Source organism: Bombus flavifrons, chromosome 5, assembly GCF_040668555.2.
Source record: "Bombus flavifrons isolate JBK064 chromosome 5, iyBomFlav1_principal, whole genome shotgun sequence".
NCBI classification, from domain to species: domain Eukaryota; kingdom Metazoa; phylum Arthropoda; class Insecta; order Hymenoptera; family Apidae; genus Bombus; species Bombus flavifrons.
Window position 1 is genome coordinate 9,977,415 of NC_138446.1, and position 17,250 is coordinate 9,994,664.

At 38.0% G+C, this 17,250-nt stretch overlaps 2 protein-coding genes across 2 annotated transcripts; both read left to right on the plus strand.

Annotated features, from left to right (window-relative positions):
• Positions 1-4,249: 4,249 nt before the first annotated feature.
• Positions 4,250-6,360, plus strand: LOC138179586 (actin, clone 205-like). Its single transcript, XM_069112517.1, has 2 exons — positions 4,250-4,409; positions 5,059-6,360. The coding sequence occupies exon 2, from the start codon at positions 5,080-5,082 to the stop codon at positions 6,208-6,210; it is 1,131 nt and encodes a 376-aa protein (XP_068968618.1). The 5' UTR covers positions 4,250-4,409; positions 5,059-5,079; the 3' UTR covers positions 6,211-6,360.
• Positions 6,361-10,007: 3,647 nt separating this feature from the next.
• On the plus strand, positions 10,008-14,067 carry LOC138180174 (actin, clone 205-like). Its single transcript, XM_069113749.1, has 2 exons — positions 10,008-10,149; positions 12,661-14,067. The coding sequence occupies exon 2, from the start codon at positions 12,687-12,689 to the stop codon at positions 13,815-13,817; it is 1,131 nt and encodes a 376-aa protein (XP_068969850.1). The 5' UTR covers positions 10,008-10,149; positions 12,661-12,686; the 3' UTR covers positions 13,818-14,067.
• The last annotated feature ends 3,183 nt before the right edge of the window (positions 14,068-17,250 follow it).

A 17,250-nucleotide genomic window follows, 5' to 3' on the forward strand; every position in this document is an offset into this window, starting at 1 on the left:
CTGTATTTTAGGAAATTGGCAAGAACATGATTGATAGAGTATTTGGGAATGATTAAAAAATTGCAGCTTGACTTCCCTTTTGTGAAGGGAATTTGTAATATTTGTTTATTTATTTTATTTATTTGTAATATGATGGAAAATGTGATATGTTTTCTTCGATGTCACTTTAAAACTAAGAAAGAAGATTTAGAAGAATAGAAGAAAGTGGACGAAATTAAAAAATTTAAACGTAAGTGGATGAATTTATTACTTGATTGTGAAATGCAGCGATTCTGTATAATAATTTTCCTAATTATAAATAATGACAGAATACAAAATAATTCTCTCTAGAAAACACTATCAAAGTTTATCTAGAATTTACATGTATCCGAATTAAAGGAATTCAATTTTGCAGAGAAATAAATTCCCTAAATTGCTGAATGTTATTTTCAACATTATTATTGGCGGCTATAACAACAACAACCTCATAAACCAAAATGGAACCAGTCTCGAGTTTCATCGTCATCTAACTTGTATGCAACTGCAGTCCACGAAATAAGTTTTTTCTCTCAGCATCAGCTGTTTTTCTGCTCGAAATGAAAAATAACTTTCTTGAAGAAACTATCGTTCTTATTATTACAATAACAAAAAATGCTTGATTTATGCTACTTCATAGCCAGGACGGACCACTTATCATATCGTACAATTTACGAATTAAATATACCATGAAAAATGGAGACTTATGGGAAAAAGATTATGATTTTGTGAAATGACTTTCAAGATTTCGTTTTTGTCGTATACTTCAATTTTTTTCATATGAAATAATAATTTTATTCGTATGAAATATTACTGAAATATCTTGAACATGTTAAAAAATTGCAGACAGATATTTTATATCACGAAGAAGGTCAGAATACGGTAACGATAGATTTTTTCTTGCAACTGTAGGCATAAGGAGGATTTCAAGGTCGACTTCATCTTTTTTACAGAATTTCTAGGCCTCCTTCGAGTCCTTCTTTTTTTACAACACGAAATTATACGATACCACGTAGTGGCCGGTAAATTGATATCAATATTCCAATATATTTCTCGAAAACATTCAACGTAATTTCGAAAAAATTGTTTGCCTCGCTATTATTATTACTTTGGAAAGCAACTATTAACATTTAGCAAGCAGACTCTCTTCTATTATCTGTGCACATATGATTATCAACGCATAACTTAAAATTGTTTGTTCTTGTGATCGATGATCCATATTCACGTGCACAGTTTCTAGTTGTCTGCTTAATGTATCAATAATATTTTTCCATAACTCACTATAGCAGATTAAAATGAATTTACAATGTATATTCGTAGTAACGGCATTCAATATTATTTAGAATATAAAAATTACGTGTATATATAATTATATCTGCTTATGTTCAATCAAAAATAGAAATAAGATATTTTATGGTAAAATGTTTCTATAGAATTCCTTTATTAACAAACTTTATATTTTTATTAAAAAAATTGTACAATAAAACTTGTTACATATATCATTATAAATAACTTCAATAATTCCATCTTCTTTTATACAAATAATGTGTAAGATATCTGATCATGATGTCGTTGATTTTTATAATTAGATGTCGACAAGATATTCAACGAAATTGTTCCGATAAGGAATTTGTCGCTCGAGATTATATTCAACAAAGAACAGTAACAAATTATATAATTATGAAATTTTATTCTTAATATTTTCCCTATATTCTTAGTTTTGAGAAATAAATAAAGTACGAAAGAATAACATTTTTGAACAAGAGAATACACGCGATAAAAATAGCAGTAGCTACTATCAAAACCAGTTAAGAGATTGGTTGCTTAGATAAGAAAATATGCATATCATCGATAAAAATGTGTTAGCATGTATACGAATAGTTAAATTCCATTTTTAGTTCGATAAATTGATCTGGATGAAATAAATTAGAAGGGTGCCGTGCTGCAACTGTATTCGTCATATATCTACATACAAGATCTACATAAAGTTTAAAATAGCACCCTCGACATAGTAAAGGCATTATTCACGAAATTACTCACATGTTTGCGAATACAACTGGCTTTTAAAGGAAATATATTCACCTGTTTCAGATCGAAATTCCAGTCGAATTCACAATACTTAATATTAAATGCAACTTATGCACGGTTAACGTAATTACGAAAGCCATAAAGTTTTTTATTTGATTAAATTTTTTCAACAATTTTTTCCAGGCATTGATATTTTTAGAAGTATACAATTTAATAATTCGAAATTTTTATTTCGAGAAGAAGAAGCAATTCTAATTGATTGAAAATCATAATTCACGTTATACTGTATTAAAAAATAATATTAAAGAAAGATAAGATACGTGTATGACAAAAAATAAAAAGACGAACGCAATTGTATGAAAATATAACCTGGGAAATCGAATTTAACACTATTTTTACTTAGAGAAATTGGCATTATTTTTTAAAGAAAATTAGAAGGTAACACGAATGAAAAATATTCTGAATACTCGTGTACGGAAGCTTGACCATACTCATTGAATGTTGAAAGTAAGTGAAATGCATCTTTCATGAGTCAGACACGATAATAGTGAACCTCATTATTAGACCGCGGATGTTTATGTATTTGAAAGCGCAGAAATGCGCAGAATAGACGTGTATAAAACTATATAAAATATCCAAAGTATAGTACCTGTTATAAGCTGTAATATTCGGTGAAACGGACCTTTGGTTATCTTCTATTTAGTTTAAAAATATGAATTTGCATAAATTGAAATGAATTCGCACTCTACCTACTATTATTTATAGTTTGAAATACTTATCGTTTGTAAATAACGAGCAACCGTTAGTAAAAAATATATTAACAACTGTCAAAATATGGCAATGCGAAGAAAGAGATGTATTTAAATAAAAAACATTTTAACGTCAAAATGTAAAATTATAATTCGTGTAATGCAAAAATCAGAACAAAAATCCGACCATTTGTAAATAATTAAGATACACTCTGCTAACATAAAACTCATCGTATCAGCAAAGACTGTTCTCTTACAAAAGTAGGGAAAAGAAAATGTAGTAATTTTAATTAAAGGAATGAAAATAATTGCGATAACGAAGTTCATCGGTTAATTTAAAAAAGAATACAACTGTTTATTGGAATTATCAGGAAATTTGCTGATTTGGAAGACACAGTAATCTTACGTAATGACGCAGCGAATATACTCCACGCGCATATTTTCGTGCACAATATCGGTGTGACGAGTGTAACAAATTTAACACGATAAACAACCACACTTCCTACAATTTGCGATATCCTTCAAAATACGAAATTTTCTTGTACATTGGACATACATCATTTCATAAAAAAAAGTCGTATGAAATTATAGTAAATTAAAAAAATTATCATTGAAAAACTGATTAAATCGTCATGAAACAATCCCTGATTATTAACTTTGATTATTATAGATTCTGATAAAAGTGACAAAAGCCTCGTATTAATTTAATAAATTATCATCTGTGCCTGGTTCAATTTGCAGATACAATTTTAGAGTTGATAGCTAATTTTTAGACGGAATTACGACTAATCTACATAAAATCAATCTGATAAAAGCTGGAAAGATTCAAAATAACGATTAATACTTGTCTCCGGTCCTGTCAGTGCCTTGATTTGGTTACACACGCACTCAAGTCGAGCCAGTGACCTGTTGAATTACCGGCAAGCTATAAGAACGTTTCAAATCTGCATAGAAAAGCATAAGAAATACGAACTAGCTCAAACACATTACCAATGCGGAATCACCTCCTGATTTCTACCATTAACTTAGTAATAAACATGGAAATATCGATGAAACCTTACTCTTTGATAAAATCAATTAGCCATCGCGAAACGTTTGATGATGATACACAAGCAACGTTTGAGTTCCGAATAAAATATCAAATTATCCTGAACGTTGATCGATTTACATAGCCATATCACGTAGGAAGCGACGATTTGTTCGAGCAGCGTGCTAACGTTGAAAAATCGCAAATACCGATGGTTCAATGCAAAAACTAATTCTAGCCAAGATTATGCGCTACTTGGATAAGGTTGGAGAGCCGGTGGGAGGCAGCCGCATAATTCTCCCCGCTGTTCTCGGACGGCCAGGGCCGTCCAAATTCGTATTACTGTCCACCCTCTACCGAGATTCCAACGCCGAGCGCTATACTAATTTCCTGGTTCGTAGCGTGTCTGGTCCGCAGACATCGTCACACGAAGCTTTCGCGTGGGCAGACGCACTGGCCAGCCCTGGAGGCGTCCCGCGTGCCCATCTTCGGTAGCGTCGCGTACGCTGCGGATGTTATATCTGGCGTCGCGGCGCCCTCGAGCCTCAGCCGCTCCTCAGTCGCCCGTCGATTCACAACTCACCCCCACGGTTAGTAATTCTGCCAAGCCTCCACATTACATTTTTTTCTCTTTCTTTCGTATATCGAAAAGAAGCATCGAAGAAGGTTGTGTAGTGTAGCGCTCGTCTTGGACGATCGGTGCTTTGTGGTGACGCAAGTGATCAACTAGGGAATCGATTAATAGGATTTCACAATTGTCATGTGGAAATAGGTGCACGGATACATTTTATCGAGTGTGGAAAATTGTTACAAGGGTTGGACGAAGTAGACAAACTTGGATGAAAAGTGAAACTGGCATCGTCCTACGATTCAACTATTTTGAGATATCGATAAAGATTTTGAAGTAGACAATAATTCCTTTGAAACATTAAAAAGATTTAGAAGTAAAAATTAATTGTTAAATTGATAGAATTGGTACATTCAAGAACATCGATAATAGAAGCTTCTCTTATAAAACTCCTTCCTTACGAAAATGTGTCATATTTCTTGCAATGATTAGTAAATTCGTAAGCAACAAATTCAAATTCAATTCACCTTTAGTACAAAATTTCTAACTCTTTAATCTTAGACTCAGTAATTGTTGGATGATTTATAAATGTTACAATTGAAGTTTAATTATGAAGGAAGGAATTATAGCAGCAGAATTGGTTGCATAACTGGCGATAAATTCTTTTTCAGAGACACTAAAAAAGCAGCAAAATGTGCGACGACGAAGTAGCAGCCCTTGTTGTCGACAATGGATCCGGTATGTGCAAGGCCGGTTTCGCCGGAGACGATGCTCCCCGTGCCGTATTCCCCTCGATCGTAGGTCGCCCCAGACATCAGGGTGTGATGGTCGGTATGGGTCAGAAAGACAGCTATGTCGGCGACGAGGCACAGAGCAAGAGAGGTATTCTCACCTTGAAATACCCGATCGAGCACGGTATCATCACCAATTGGGATGATATGGAGAAGATCTGGCATCACACCTTCTACAACGAATTGCGTGTTGCCCCTGAGGAACACCCAGTCCTCCTCACCGAAGCTCCCCTGAACCCAAAAGCTAACCGCGAAAAGATGACCCAGATCATGTTCGAAACCTTCAACAGCCCGGCCATGTACGTCGCCATCCAGGCCGTGCTCTCCCTGTACGCTTCCGGTCGTACCACCGGTATCGTCTTGGACTCCGGAGATGGTGTCTCACACACCGTACCCATCTACGAAGGTTACGCCCTTCCTCACGCCATCCTCCGTCTGGACTTGGCCGGTCGCGATTTGACCGACTACCTCATGAAGATCCTCACCGAGAGAGGTTACAGCTTCACGACCACGGCTGAGCGAGAAATCGTGCGCGACATCAAGGAGAAACTTTGCTATGTCGCCCTGGACTTCGAACAGGAAATGGCCACCGCTGCTGCCAGCACCTCCCTCGAGAAGAGCTACGAGTTGCCCGATGGACAGGTGATCACCATCGGTAACGAGAGGTTCCGTTGCCCAGAAGCCCTGTTCCAACCTTCCTTCCTGGGTATGGAATCCTGCGGTATCCATGAAACCGTCTACAACTCCATCATGAAGTGCGACGTCGATATCCGTAAGGATCTGTACGCCAACAACGTACTCTCTGGCGGTACCACCATGTACCCCGGTATTGCCGACCGTATGCAGAAAGAAATCACTGCCCTGGCCCCATCGACCATCAAGATCAAGATCATCGCTCCTCCCGAGAGGAAATACTCCGTATGGATCGGTGGATCCATCTTGGCCTCCCTGTCCACCTTCCAACAGATGTGGATCTCCAAACAGGAGTACGACGAGTCCGGCCCTGGCATTGTCCACCGCAAGTGCTTCTAAGCGCATTGCTGACGATTCAGCAACGTCGCACGAAAGTCGAAGAAACATCGATCGACTTCGGGGAAATCGAGCATACGATCCATCGGTTTCCTTTAAGCAACTCACATGCTGCGATAAAGAAATTTTATCAAAATATCACAATATCCAGATCATCACCAGATCTCATCGAATGTTCATTATTGTGGTCATCTGTGTCGCTCTGTAAGATGCGACAACCTGGCTGATCATATATATGATGACTCTACAACTCTTTAATGGGCTGTCAAAGTCACACTCATCCGCTGTTTCATCATGACCGAGGAACCCGGCAAAGGTGTTGGTTCTCGATACAGAGCTCACTCGCGGATGGCCATTCCTCGTCTAGTATCAAAACGAGGCCCATGAACGATGCCAGATCGGCTGACCTACCTACCAAATGCATCTTTCGATTATGAAAGGGACATTCTGGACACGCAAGAAGAAAACAGGATCTTCGAGAGAATTGGACCAACTTCGAGGGAAGCTGCGCTTGTCTCACTGTTACGCGAGATCCCTGCACCTTCAACAAATTTCTTCAATCCTACTTCTACCTAGCCTGCTAATTGAAGCGAACTCACCATCGATATATACTTCTATTTTAATTTATTTTGTAAATATTATACATTATATTGCTATATTGTTATACGATATATCAAAAAGTCAAATTAAATATACATTCTCTCATATCATTAGTCATATCCTTCAACTTCGATGCGTTAATTATGCTTTGTTACATTCGGCGTATTTGCTTTCCTTAATACGTACCTAAAATGTACGATGTCCTTGCTCGAGAGCAGAAACTCTTTTGGGAAATGTTCACGTTCGATCTCCTTAAGAATGTTGTTCCGTCTCTCGTAAGTCTGCGATTCTTGTCGACTTTGTCGGTGAAACACCTGTAACGTAAATTGTTACATAAAAATATATACACTTACTCAAAAAGCTCGACCCTAATAGGATTAACTAGACATTGACTTTTCCCTAGATTTCGATATCCTTTCGCGTTCACTCCGAGTAACGTATCGCATATCGGCGTTGCTGAATTTAAATTATTCAGAACTAAGTTTAGAGGATAAGCGATCAAATACGGAAATACATCTCAAACACAAACAACAAACACAACTCTCGTTTAATTATAATTCCACATGTCTATTATCCGTTCGCCAAATATTTACATACGAATTTTTATTCGCTACATATTATCAGCATCCGATGCTGCACGTGTCGTATGTGTATCTGTTATACACGTGTTTCATCGTACATGTATCTGATATACAGGAATTTATGTAGAAAAGAATTGCTCTTTTCTTCGCGATGCTCAAGTCCGAATATGTCTGCGAGAGCAGGGTAAAGTCGGCGTTCGAGTGGTTTTAAAATAACTATTGTTGTGACGTGGTCTTAACGAATGACCTTGGCCTAAAATGACTAATCTACTCCTGCACGGTCCCCTTTACTATATATTTTTCTAAATCCACGTAAATATTCACTAGAAAAATTCAAACTTTCTTTTTTTACTCAGCCGTTTGGTAATCGTGCAACGTGCCAGGAGTTTGGTCATTTTCGTAATTTTGCCCGCTTCGTTCACCGAAAGCCTTTTCCGTCGATAAGCGAATACGATGGCCGATAAAAGAGCTACGGATCCTGCGATTTATTTTCGTCCCGGTGCGTAATCTCGAAATATTCCTCCTACTGTGATATCTGGGGGAAAGAGGAGAGCACGTATCGCGCAGGGATCAAGCTCGATCCGTTGTCAGCCTACGAGTAAAACTAAATTTGATCGTATTGAAGAAACGATCTACTCAACACATTTGTAGCTGATAATTTTACGAGAATCTCAAAGTAGAAAATGGCAATTAAGGTCACTGGTTGCTACAATTAATTTCTTAAATAATTTCTATGGTTACGATAAGAATTGAAGAACCTGGCTTTGCACAAATGAGAAATTCTTCCTTTCTTAGTGATTAACAATTGGCCATGTCAGTGGCAGCTAATGTGTTAATCCATCGAGACGTCTATATTTTCTGTAGCAATCCGTTGTTTGTATTTTATGTAATTTTAGCACTGAACGATTCCGTACTAAAATCGAAAAATAATTTAAATTTCCTGACCCATCATGTACTTTTCATGAAAAGATCGATAAGAATTATAGTAAACGTTAGATTTGGCTCAAACAAAATGTTTGTGGAAATGTATTAATAATTTAGACGTTAAATGAATATGGATTAAAGTCTGTACGTGCTGACAAAACATAATCTTACAAGAGTTTATTAAATATTAGGTTTTTGATACTGTCTGATAACTATGATAACGTTTGGAGTTAGACAAATTTTAATTCGTAGGAATGAGACATGCAACAAATATACTATTTTCTATTTTATGAAAGGTAAAAGTAAACGATAAGCATGGAAGATCACTTTTCAATTTACAATTTAAAGTAAAATTCACGAAAGATGATGACACGAAGTACAAACAAAATCCACAACAGCACATTTGGTCTTTGTGATATTGAAAATTCTTAGCATTCGTCGTGTCCTATATTTCTAGACGGTGATCGTATTTTGCGGGTGAATTTCACTCGAAATCGAGTGGAGAAGCTGTCTTTTTCTTACAGAGAAATGACATAAAATTTCTAGTACTTGTTCATACCCACAGAAATAAACAAAAATTTGAAAATATGCTTCAGTTACGTGCCTCATTTACGTAACTGAAACTACGATTGCCTCTTACTTTTCCATGGAAAAGTCTCGTTTAACAACGAGTCGAGACAATTTCCAGACATTGAAACATTAACAGTTAACAGCCAATTTGCATCTTTCTGAAGTACGATATTAAGTCTAGCATAAGTACTTCGAGAATTTACGCGGAACTCTATTTGTACATGAGATAAATCAGTGCTCCCGCTTTCTATATACATCATACTCCGTGCAAGCAAAGCGCAGCCAGCTCTTACATTACATGGCACTTTAAGCAAAACGATAGAAGCACGAAAGCCGACTTCCGTAATAAAACAAGATGAAAACCTAACTGGTGACTTGGAGAACTAGTAGCATACACCTTAGCCCCTAAGTTTAACTTAGCTTTCATGGAACATGTTGAAACAAAACAGGCTACTAAACACAAGCTCGGGCACAAATTCTCTGATAATCCGTTCGATAAAATTCTCTGTTTGTTTCAGTTAATTCTTAGAATAAACGATTCGCGATCGTAAGATCAGCGGTCCACCGTTTCTTCCCAAAATGGGAGAAGAAACGATGCTTGACGAAGCTCCCTTAGAAAAATTATTCTTCAGATACGAAGAATCGACGCAAAAGAGACGGTATCTATGAAAGCTTCCTTCGCAACTATTTCAGGAGAATTATTCTATAGGTTCGAAGAAAAGCAACGGAAGAGGAAACGATATTTACGGGAACTCTCTTTTAGACATTTTTTCGAAGAAATCGTATTTCAAATACGAAAGTAAAGAAGAAAACAGAAGGAAAAACGGTATGTGTGGAAATCCTTCTCGAAACTGTTTCGAAAAAATTATTTAGATAAGAGAAAAGATATTTAGAAAAGAAACGAGAAAGAAGAAACGGTATCGATGGAAACTTGGAAGCCGTATTTCGGAAAAGATATCCTTCGGATACGAAGAAGGGCCAAGAGAAGAAACGAAGCGTTATAGAGTAAAAGAGGAACGAAAGATGGTAGAAGCATAGGAAGAGACGATAGTGTGAATTTTCAAAGCGGCGCATTTTCCTCGGTCCGCTTAGGGCCTGGGGCCGCCTAGTTCGGCGAGCGTCGCGACGCCACGCGAGGCAAGCCTTTTTCGTGCCTGTCGGGCAAGAAGCATCCCACGAGAATGCGGGGGCGTTCTGACGAGAGCATATATTCGACGTCGGGACGCTCCCGAGGCACAGACGCCACTCCAACTCTGTCCCGTGCACGGTACGTAGAAACTGTTCTCTGGAAACGATATTTCATTTATCACGGACGCTATCGGCTACCACCAAGAACCCTCGACACCATCGAAGATACCGGAAGCCGATCGATTCCTGCGATTGATTTTGTTATATCAATCGGGTCGTAGGATTTTTCAACCGATCCTTTGGATAGAAGAGAGCCATAGTTGCAGGCGTAGCGGTACGCTGTTAGACTTTTAAGGGAGTGGTCGAGTTTCCTTCCGGTATCTCGCATCTGAAATAGCATCGAGGGTTAATTGCGTGTGTTCTGAGAACCAGAAGTAATTTTGTAGCATTTGTGTAATAGAAATCACTTAACTGATTAATTTTTATTAACAGAAAACCACCGATTATTTACAATTTAGATTTGTACGATAGCTTAATTTTAAAAGAGTTCCTTCAGCTGCATCGTGTACGTTAAATCGTATTTTGATACTTGTTTGCAGTTTATTAATGCGATATAGAATCTTGGCTTTTATTGAAAAGTTCGGATGGTAATAATTGGTTTTAGATTTTCTTTCCGTCAAATGTCGAAGCAATTGTTTTATTCGATCTTTTGATATCTACCTTTGTTTTAAACGCAACAAGTAATACGATCTCTTTAGGAAAATTCGCTCTTGCAATCGAAAGTATCCAACACTAGATATCTGTGTTTTTGCTAATATTTTATATATTTTTATCGTAATATTTGAAATATTAAATCAGGTTAGTGTTTAAATTTCATATGTATTTATAAATTACTCATCAACGAAGAGTGCTATGTATATAGTAGACCAGATTTATTTTCTAAAAGAATTTTTATTTCTTATCGTCGATTTGAATCAATCATACGGCATCATTGAAACTTTTTATTCGTTCTATACGTTTTGTGTACACGATTTCGCTGGCCTTATTAAGTTACCGAGAATAGTTAGAAATACTATTTTTAGAGTAGAACAAATTTTCTCGTTTATCGTTCGAATTTTTTAAAAAAGAAAGATATATATGAAATTAGATATTACCACGCTATTGTTTAATTTTGACATACGAGAACCTTTAAATTGGTCCAAGTCGTCTTTGCATTATTTGATAACATTTATCTTAGTAAATTTGAGATCATTAAACAGCAAGTTCTACAAATTACATCTGTTCTCTGCACTTACAAAATATCTACTTTAAAACCATCGCATCTTGCTAACACCTATCCAACGGTAAAATCATAAATTACTATCCCATTTATGGCAACGCAAAATCCAATTAACGATATGAAAAGATATCAAAACCCAAAACCTCAAACTAACTACTTTCTGCTTGCAAAATTACATATAACTGTATACTTGAAAGAATACTCGCACTGATTACAAAAGATAGCTGTCATCGACGAATTTCCAATCGTTTTTAAAATTTCCTCGCTGGTGTATCGTCATTTTCGCGAATTTCTTCTCTCGATATCGAAATTCTTCTAACCAGCTAATCACGAGTGCCAAAAATACCAGCACGGGGCGAATGGCCGACTCTATCGTCATGTTTAGGCATATTCGAGGTCTTTGCCCGTGTGCGAAGTTAGTCCTTTTGCGAGCAGAGCATAATTTTGGCACGCGCGAGCCACGTCGTTATGCTGTATCTTTCGTGGTCCGAGCGGAGCCGCGGCGAGCAGAGACGATGTTACCCACCATAATCGTCGCTTGCACTTATTAGGGATCGTCCGTCGGTCGTACGTCTAAAGTTAGCGTCGCGGCGCCCCGAAATAGTGCCGCGACGCCGGGGCCGCTTGCCTATCGTTTTATAGGCAACTGGGTCAATTCTGGCGAGCGTCGACGCTTTCCGCGAAAACTTCATCACGCTACACGATGCCTATACCGTTTCACTAGCTTCCTACACTTTTACGTACACATATTTTCTAGCTGAACGATATTTATCGAGCGAACGATTGTTTTCTCTTTCGTTGGAGAATTATTTTGAATTCTTCTTTTTGTTTTCATTTTGTTTCGTGAGAATATTTTTGCTACTTAAAAACTGACTCTTAGATTTTCGTTTAGTAAATTAAATATAACGCAAAGTAGAATTTTGCAAGTTATAAAAATCATTTTCTGTGTTGTTGAGTTAAAATAGAAGAATCAGGATTTCGCACAAGAATTCTTTCTCTCGAAACTATTGAGTTGCTGAAAATGATGATAGAATTTCACTCCTAGCCCTTTCAGCTACACGTACTTTTCTTACGATTTTACTCACATTTTTTTCCTGATATAAACACGATTGTTTTCCATCGAAGATACATTCGAACGAATTTTTGCAATCCATCAAGTATTAGTGCCATACGTCACAAATCTCCGACAGGTTTTCGCAATAAATCAGTGCAAAATCTACGGAAATAGATGTACTCGCTACGATAACATTGGAAACAGATATGTATTTGATAAAATCAAATATTTGATGACACTAGACATCAATGTTATCAAACGGTCATATAAAGAAAGTAACGATGTGAAATTAAGAACGACTGCGATTTCTGTTACAGACACTTAAAATCGAAGAAAAAGCAAAATGTGCGACGACGAAGTAGCAGCCCTTGTTGTCGACAATGGATCCGGTATGTGCAAGGCCGGTTTCGCCGGAGACGACGCTCCCCGTGCCGTATTCCCCTCGATCGTAGGTCGCCCCAGACATCAGGGTGTGATGGTCGGTATGGGTCAGAAAGACAGCTATGTCGGCGACGAGGCACAGAGCAAGAGAGGTATTCTCACCTTGAAATACCCGATCGAGCACGGTATCATCACCAACTGGGATGATATGGAGAAGATCTGGCATCACACCTTCTACAACGAATTGCGTGTTGCCCCTGAGGAACACCCAGTCCTCCTCACCGAAGCTCCCCTGAACCCAAAAGCTAACCGCGAAAAGATGACCCAGATCATGTTCGAAACCTTCAACAGCCCGGCCATGTACGTCGCCATCCAGGCCGTGCTCTCCCTGTACGCTTCCGGTCGTACCACCGGTATCGTCTTGGACTCCGGAGATGGTGTCTCGCACACCGTACCCATCTACGAAGGTTACGCCCTTCCTCACGCCATCCTCCGTCTGGACTTGGCCGGTCGCGATTTGACCGACTACCTCATGAAGATCCTCACCGAGAGAGGTTACAGCTTCACGACCACGGCTGAGCGAGAAATCGTGCGCGACATCAAGGAGAAACTTTGCTATGTCGCCCTGGACTTCGAACAGGAAATGGCCACCGCTGCTGCCAGCACCTCCCTCGAGAAGAGCTACGAGTTGCCCGATGGACAGGTGATCACCATCGGTAACGAGAGGTTCCGTTGCCCAGAAGCCCTGTTCCAACCTTCCTTCTTGGGTATGGAATCCTGCGGTATCCATGAAACCGTCTACAACTCCATCATGAAGTGCGACGTCGATATCCGTAAGGATCTGTACGCCAACAACGTACTCTCTGGCGGTACCACCATGTACCCCGGTATTGCCGACCGTATGCAGAAAGAAATCACTGCCCTGGCTCCATCGACCATCAAGATCAAGATCATCGCTCCCCCCGAGAGGAAATACTCCGTATGGATCGGTGGATCCATCTTGGCCTCCCTGTCTACCTTCCAACAGATGTGGATCTCCAAACAGGAGTACGACGAGTCCGGCCCTGGCATCGTTCACCGCAAGTGCTTCTAAGCAGTTATGCTCGATTCAAATTATTATTACTATCGATATTGTTATTGCTACACCTTTTCCCCAAACACACCGTTCACTGCCGTACCGCTTCGTCTAGCTGCGACTCCGTTAGTTCAATTCTATCGGCACTGTTTCTACGTGGCGGTGAGATTTTTTCCGACGAACATGGTCTGAACATACACGTCATCTTTTGTATATAAGTTTACATCTACGGAATAAATCAGTCTTATATTCTTACAACTAATCAAAACGTAGCTTTTCATTTTACGATTCCCTGAATATCAATTGCTGTTTAATAATCGATTTATTTTCAATTCTATTATATCTTTCGCACATTATTCTTCAATCATGAAGTATCTATTCTTCTGATCGAATCGAAAAATATTTCATCTTTGTTGATCAAAACATTATTTCACACTACATTACGATTAAATATGTTACAATGAGATACAAACCGGATAATTTCTCATTAGAATCGTGCATTTGCAATGGGGGGGACACTGCAAATATTAGGATCAAATTGAAAGAAAGGGGCTAGCCATCAATTACTATACGTTCGTATCGATAGGCTGTACTAGATAAAAGTTTTGCATACATCAATAAAAACTGGGTAAAATATCGGCTTAACAAATTTAAAATCTCTAGAATTTCTAGAAAAAATATATTTATTCAAATCTCAACACTCGTATTCAACATAAATAACATTTTGGAAGGGACAGTAATATACGTATCGTCATCTACCATGCATGGATTGAATTACGCGAAGGAGTAACTCATTGCTTCTATCAAAATTACCGGGGTATCCAAACGGACTTCTTTACGTTATCGTAAGCTTCGTCGTCAATTTGTTAAGGATAGACGCGCCCTCATCCAGGAACACGCTCTCCTTTAATGCTGGCTTTCTCCTTTAGCGTAGTCCATACATTGAGTGCTTGTCCTGTTTGTGTCTTTCGCATCGCAGTATCTGCAAATTTGTATTCATCACGCTAATCAATTGCTCAAATTTGATATTGTGATATTTATACAAAAGGTAGTCCGAATATCCTTATACGTAGAATTATTTTGCCGTCTTCTTACTTCCTTGAAATTGTTGAATTACACACTAAGTGCACATGCATGAAAAGAAGAATTTGGTTCTTCAAAATTCCTCCATTCTTCTATAAAGTTTCCTCTTTCTTGTAATTGCAATTCTTGCAATTCTACGTGCAACTCGAATTCTTTACAACTCTATAATATACTCTACGGTTACGACGAAAGATATCAACACTTAAGTTAAACAACAATTATTATCGTCGATATCTTTCTTTAACCGATAATTACATCACTGACAACGTACATTGATAAAGTACTTTAACGTACTTAATTCTCCGCGAAAGTTATAATCAAAGGCCTGGTAGCAAAAACGACTCTTGTTTATGTTTGTCTTTTCTCAGGAAATTCAAAGAATACCCCGTAGCGTTTTTCGTACATTACAATTTTTCTTAACGAAATATTCATCGTATCGCATTATAACTACGAGCGTGCCTCTAAGTATATCGATCTATATCCAACAGCTATATCTAATTCAATTATAAAGTTTTGGCACAACTGTTCGATTTTCGTTCGACGATAGATCAGGACATAGATCATTTTTCGTAATACCGATTCCGCTAAGTCGTGAATTTTCCGAAACGCGTTACTATCTAAATAGCAAAAAGGCTTGGCAAGGGTCGTCTTTGTCATGAGCCCCTCAATTTCTATCGATATTCTTATATAAATGAAAATCTCATCACCTTCGAACATTCCACCGAACATTGTCATCTTCTTGCACGGTCACGAAACTTGGAAACTGTTGGTCGATCGATCGAATCACCGTCTGTATGCGTATAAGGGGATTCCGTGTGGAAGTTCGTTTGCGATAAAGACGTGCCGTTTCGGGGTTGAAACACGGCAATGCGAATCTGCGAATCGGTCGCACGGTTCGACGGTGGCTCTTGCAAAAAGGTGGAGGGGATCGGTGGTGGCTCGAGCTACGTGGTCGCCCCGTGCACTCCCAATTATAGAAAGCAGCCTAATCGTCCAATAATTCGATTCTATATGCATTTCATTGGCCGTAAATGGCTGATTGAGCCATTTACACCCGGCGTTGCACGCAACCATAATATACGGATCGTTTAGCATCGAAAATGGCGTCGCGTCCCAACTGTAATTCGAATTATTATTGTTGGCACGCTGCGGCCATATGAAGTCATATATTATTCGTTTACGAGTATGAATGACAGCCGCGAAATAATGCGCTTGTTATCGTGGACATTTCAGAGATCAGCGGCCTTAAAAATTTAATATTTCAAGAGAGAAGTTTCGAATCACGAAAGTTCGAAATTGTGAAATCAGAGAAATCGAACGTCAATCGGTGAAATTAGAACGATAATCGGTTGGGTTAATACATTCGTTTTAGAGGGATAATATTTAAATTTCTATTATGCTACTTCTATGGGTGTTACGCTTTTGCTTTTATGCTTTTCGTTGTTTTAGTATTTTACTTTTCCTAGATTTTAAGCAGATCGATCTTTTTATTTATTTCGATCCGATATTTTTTTATTGTTTTATCGTTGTACTGTAAATTCTGCGTGAAAATTTTTTACAAATTTTTTAAATTTGTTACGGATAGAGTAGTTCCGAGATATCGTCGATTCAGTCAGAGGAGAACGCACGAAATATATTTCGCAAGGCACGCAAAATTCAACTTAATTTCAGTTACGCGTATCTAGTGATTAAATTTTAACTATAACGTATTTATTGAAAGATTTCTTTTGTTGAAAGATCATCTCGTATTTAAGAAATTTATTCCAGGTTTCTCTTTGGGTTTATCCCTTCTTATTAACCGGATGCGTATCCTCCTAACTTAAATTCGAAAATAACGCAGTCCTAAACGAAACATTCATTAATTGATAAACATTCATTTACTACGTATCGTAAACATCGAAATCCACTTTGTTGAATCTTCCTTTCACGAAGCACGTTTCGTCCGAACCTCATAAACTTTCATGTCTATTAAAAGCTACCGACACACCGATCTAAACTTTTCATTCAAAAACATTGCAATCTCAAGATCCCATAAGCTTCACTAAGCTCTATATTTATAGACTATTACTAATGCTATTACTAATACACCCACATAACATTTTTTTCTGCTTTTAATTAACTAAATTCAACTTACACGTAAATCCTAATTTTCCGGTTAAATACAGCAGCAAGTATTTATACACTCGTAATCGCATTACCAGATACAAATACGCCGCGGATATTTACGTAAATTCATATTTAAGACAACTAAAGAAATAGAATCTAAACAAAACACCCGCCAAATATCGTAAACTTCGGACATTTTATACATTTTTGCACCTTTGATCCTGCCATAAATGCACGAACGTCATAGCTATAGTCGTTCGGA

Excerpts from the sequence above, each read along its gene's own strand:
- LOC138179586 (XM_069112517.1), top strand. The coding sequence starts at position 5,080 with ATGTGCGACGACGAAGTAGCAGCCCTTGTTGTCGACAATGGATCCGGT.
- LOC138180174 (XM_069113749.1), top strand. The coding sequence starts at position 12,687 with ATGTGCGACGACGAAGTAGCAGCCCTTGTTGTCGACAATGGATCCGGT.